This window comes from Phragmites australis, chromosome 12 (genome assembly GCF_958298935.1).
Source record: "Phragmites australis chromosome 12, lpPhrAust1.1, whole genome shotgun sequence".
Lineage (NCBI taxonomy): Eukaryota > Viridiplantae > Streptophyta > Magnoliopsida > Poales > Poaceae > Phragmites > Phragmites australis.
The window spans coordinates 14,964,837-14,968,258 of record NC_084932.1 but is presented as its reverse complement, the minus strand read 5'-3'; the positions used below and the strand labels follow the sequence as shown (position 1 = coordinate 14,968,258).

At 41.9% G+C, this 3,422-nt stretch overlaps 1 protein-coding gene across 1 annotated transcript; it reads left to right on the top strand.

Moving 5' to 3' along the window:
• The first annotated feature begins 1,121 nt into the window (after positions 1 to 1,121).
• LOC133886161 (protein CASPARIAN STRIP INTEGRITY FACTOR 2-like) lies at positions 1,122 to 2,096 on the top strand. The gene is made up of 3 exons (XM_062325898.1): positions 1,122 to 1,267; positions 1,541 to 1,575; positions 1,766 to 2,096. Exons 1-3 carry the CDS (start codon positions 1,186 to 1,188, stop codon positions 1,892 to 1,894), a joined length of 246 nt encoding a protein of 81 aa, XP_062181882.1. The 5' UTR covers positions 1,122 to 1,185; the 3' UTR covers positions 1,895 to 2,096.
• The last annotated feature ends 1,326 nt before the right edge of the window (positions 2,097 to 3,422 follow it).

Genomic DNA, 3,422 nt, shown 5'->3' with positions numbered 1-3,422 from the left:
CTTCCTTTATATTTACTGTTACAAATAAAAACACTTGTAAATATATCAACTATTAAATAATTTATTTAATTTTCTATTTTAATTTTAAACAATATATATTGCAAGATATACACAAAAAATTCAGACAATGCTAGTTATAATTTGATTGCCAATTTCGTCCATATTTTTTTTGAAGCCTTATATAGCCTTTTGTTTTCTAGAAAAGTATAAATGCATAATTCTATTAAGTTAGTGAAATTTTACTGTGTTGCACCGGAATATTCTGCATAAAAAGGCAAAAGACTAAACTCAAGTATTGCAAGCCAGACACTCTTGTAGTGTAATGCTATATATATTCTACTAGCATTTTTTATTTGCGTCCTTGGAATAATGTTCTGGATCCTACCACTAGCTAATGAACGTGGTCACGCTTTCATCCGTTGAAAATGATTCAGAAGTAGCATTAACTTTTATTGATTCGAGGGTGCAATATTTTACCACAGGAAGCTTATGTCTCACTCATGCTCATGTTTGGCACAAAAATTTAATCGAACCTTTTGACACGGAAACACAATCAAGGGCAATCACTAATTCTGCTCAATGACTCGGAAACCACACTGCATTTTGTTTTGTCACCTCTTCCCATGGTGCTTGCCGGATGGCCCCAAGTGGCTCCCCTTGTCACTGGATCCGGTTCCTCTGTCTTTAGGGGTAAAGGCAGAGAGGAACGGTTCTTTTAGTGTGCTACAGTAACTGTTTGTGTATCACTATGCTAAATTTACTGTTGTATGATTACTGTATCATCCGTCCGTTGCAATCCAACGTCTCACATTTGTCTGTAGTCACAGGTACTATTTGTAAAGTCAGAGGATCCTCCTCCCTTGTCACTCGCTCCAGCGGTAGACAAGGAGCACACCACCATAAAGAACAGGAGCAATCAGGCGTTCCACTAACGCATTGTTCCTTTTGCTCCCCTTGAGATAGTAGCATATTAGCACCCCACTAGCACTTGACTGCACACTCAGAAACCATGGAGGCAAAGTGCTCATTATCCACCTTTTGCTTTCCGTTATTATAAGGAGAATTCGGGCGCACCAATCATATCCTGAGGTTGGACATTGCAGCACTGCTCTTCAGCTATATAAACCTGGATATGGACTGTTCTGATGCAGTGTTCAATAACTGGAAGGGTTAGACGGGAAGAAGATGAGCTCCAAGAAAGTAGACAGGGCTTCAGTACTTGTTCTTCTGCTCATTGTTGTGTCAGCGTTTTCGGTGTGCGCTGCAGGTTGGTTTCCCTGTTCCATTTTTTTTTCTGCTTTTCTATAAAATACTTTCAAATTTCTGTCATTGTGTTGAACTGCATAAAGACAAAGATGTGAATGGTCACGAATTTTTCAATATATATTTGATATGTAATATTGGAAGTATGTAGGATTTTTTTTCTAAAAAATGTTGCAGGAGTCATAGTAGGGGGGGGGGGGGCATGTACCGTCTACAAGAGATAAATACGCCAAAGTTATGAATTTGATTCACTAATCTTGCTTGATGGTTTTTGCAGGAGGAAGGGAGCTGGCGCATGAAAAGATGCACAAGGTACACATGGGATACACTACTGGAGAGTAGCAAAGTTCAATTAAGAAATAATTTCTTGAGAGCTAAAATGATATTTTTGTTTACTTACAAACCCATATTATTAGGTTTGAGAAGGGCCTAGAAACGCGACGGGATGTTTCTTTGTAAAAAAAAAAATACTTATATTAATTTCACATGTGGTTTAATTCAGGAGCATTCCTCTGCTGCATCTGTAAAGGGAGCAACAGCTTCAGGCGATATGGTTAAGACAAACGATTATGGGCGCTACGACCCGGCTCCCGCGTTTTCCAAGCCTCGCTTCAAGCTCATACCCAACTGATCGCCTTACCTCTGCTTTGTTTCTGTGTACTACCATGGTTAATTAACAACATATATTATATAGGGGAGTGATGCTAGCTATATGCATCTGTAGAGTATATGGATATGGATAATAGAAATAGTCGTGTACTGATATGTTGGTAACTTGTGTAATAGGTGGCCTTGGTGCCTCCACTGAATCTATTCTGCTTCTACTAGTGTAATTTTGATTCTGTTTGGTGACGTGTTCTGTCGCGTACATCTTCCACTATATTGTTACGGCCATATTCATTCAGCACAATAGTTATTCTATAATTTAAATATTTGTTTTCAATTCAACTCCTAAATTTTTTACCATTTATCTTGATTTATTCTGGTTTGTTTGACATTTCTGAATTCATTGCATTTTTCTACCACCATACTACTAGATATAGAAATGGGGGGGGGGGGGGGGGGTGGGGGGAGTTCGAAATGTTTGAAAAGAACCCTCATTTACATCTTATTTTCTAGCAGTCACACACCTACATGTTTTATATAGTTTCAGATCCCACTCATGACCAATTTTGTGTTGGTTTGCAGAGTAACTGTAACCCCTCCCTTCGGACTTGGCAACACACGAGCCTAATATTTTTTACTAGGGAGGTCAATCTGAAATGCTTGAAAAGTGCCCCTCATCTACATCTCATTTTCTGACGGTTACACACCCACAAATTCAATTTTATGTTGGTTCACAGAGTCACTATAACCCCTCCCTTTGACTTGGCAACACACAAGCCCTGGTCCGTGCTCTTGTTTCTTGGTCAGCAGTGCCAAGCAACGTTGCTAGCTGCCACACATTTGACCTTCTACAAGAATATATCTGGGCTTCCCTTTCTTATGGTGCTTTCCCTTTTTCCATAAAAGTTATATAAGAGTACCTCTAAGAGTCTCTGTAATACTCACTCCTTATATCCACATAAAATGAGCATTTCCAATAAAATTCACTTCATAAATCTCCTTCCTCTCCAACAAACTCCCAATACCTCATTACCTATATATCCTCTACTGTGTCACCGACGAGTGGATCCTACTTGTCATCTCTCCCTTTCCTCTTCACAAGCGGCAGTGCTAGGTGCGCGTGGCGGTGGTGGAGGCAACGCAAGGGTGGTCCTGTGTGACAGCGAGGCCAACGGACGCAGACTCCAGCGTCACGACGGCGATGAGCATGTAGGTGTGCTCGGCGAACATGGCGATGGTCAGCTTCATCCGCCGGGCCACCTTGTCCACCCTCTCCGCGGTCATCGACTCGTCGTCGTCCTCACCATGCTCACCCTCCCGCTGTCTCGCAGCGAAGCCACCGACCGCCTCCTCATCGCGTTGTCCCCCAACGCCAGTTCGAACGAAGACGCCATGTTGCCTAGCTCGCCGAAGTAGTGCTCCTACTGGCCCTCTAGCTGTAAGCAAGCTCCATGGACATTGCTAATTTATCAGCAAAGAACGAGCTAGCTGATGGCTGATGCAATGCAAGAACCGTACGGACCTCGCTGAGAAGGCCGAGGAGCATTGTCTGG

Coding starts and splice junctions, on each gene's coding strand:
- LOC133886161 (XM_062325898.1), top strand. CDS start 1,186: ATGAGCTCCAAGAAAGTAGACAGGGCTTCAGTACTTGTTCTTCTGCTC. Junction 1,268..1,540: donor GTTTTCGGTGTGCGCTGCAG/GTTGGTTTCCCT, acceptor TGGTTTTTGCAG/GAGGAAGGGAGCTGGCGCAT. Junction 1,576..1,765: donor CGCATGAAAAGATGCACAAG/GTACACATGGGA, acceptor GGTTTAATTCAG/GAGCATTCCTCTGCTGCATC.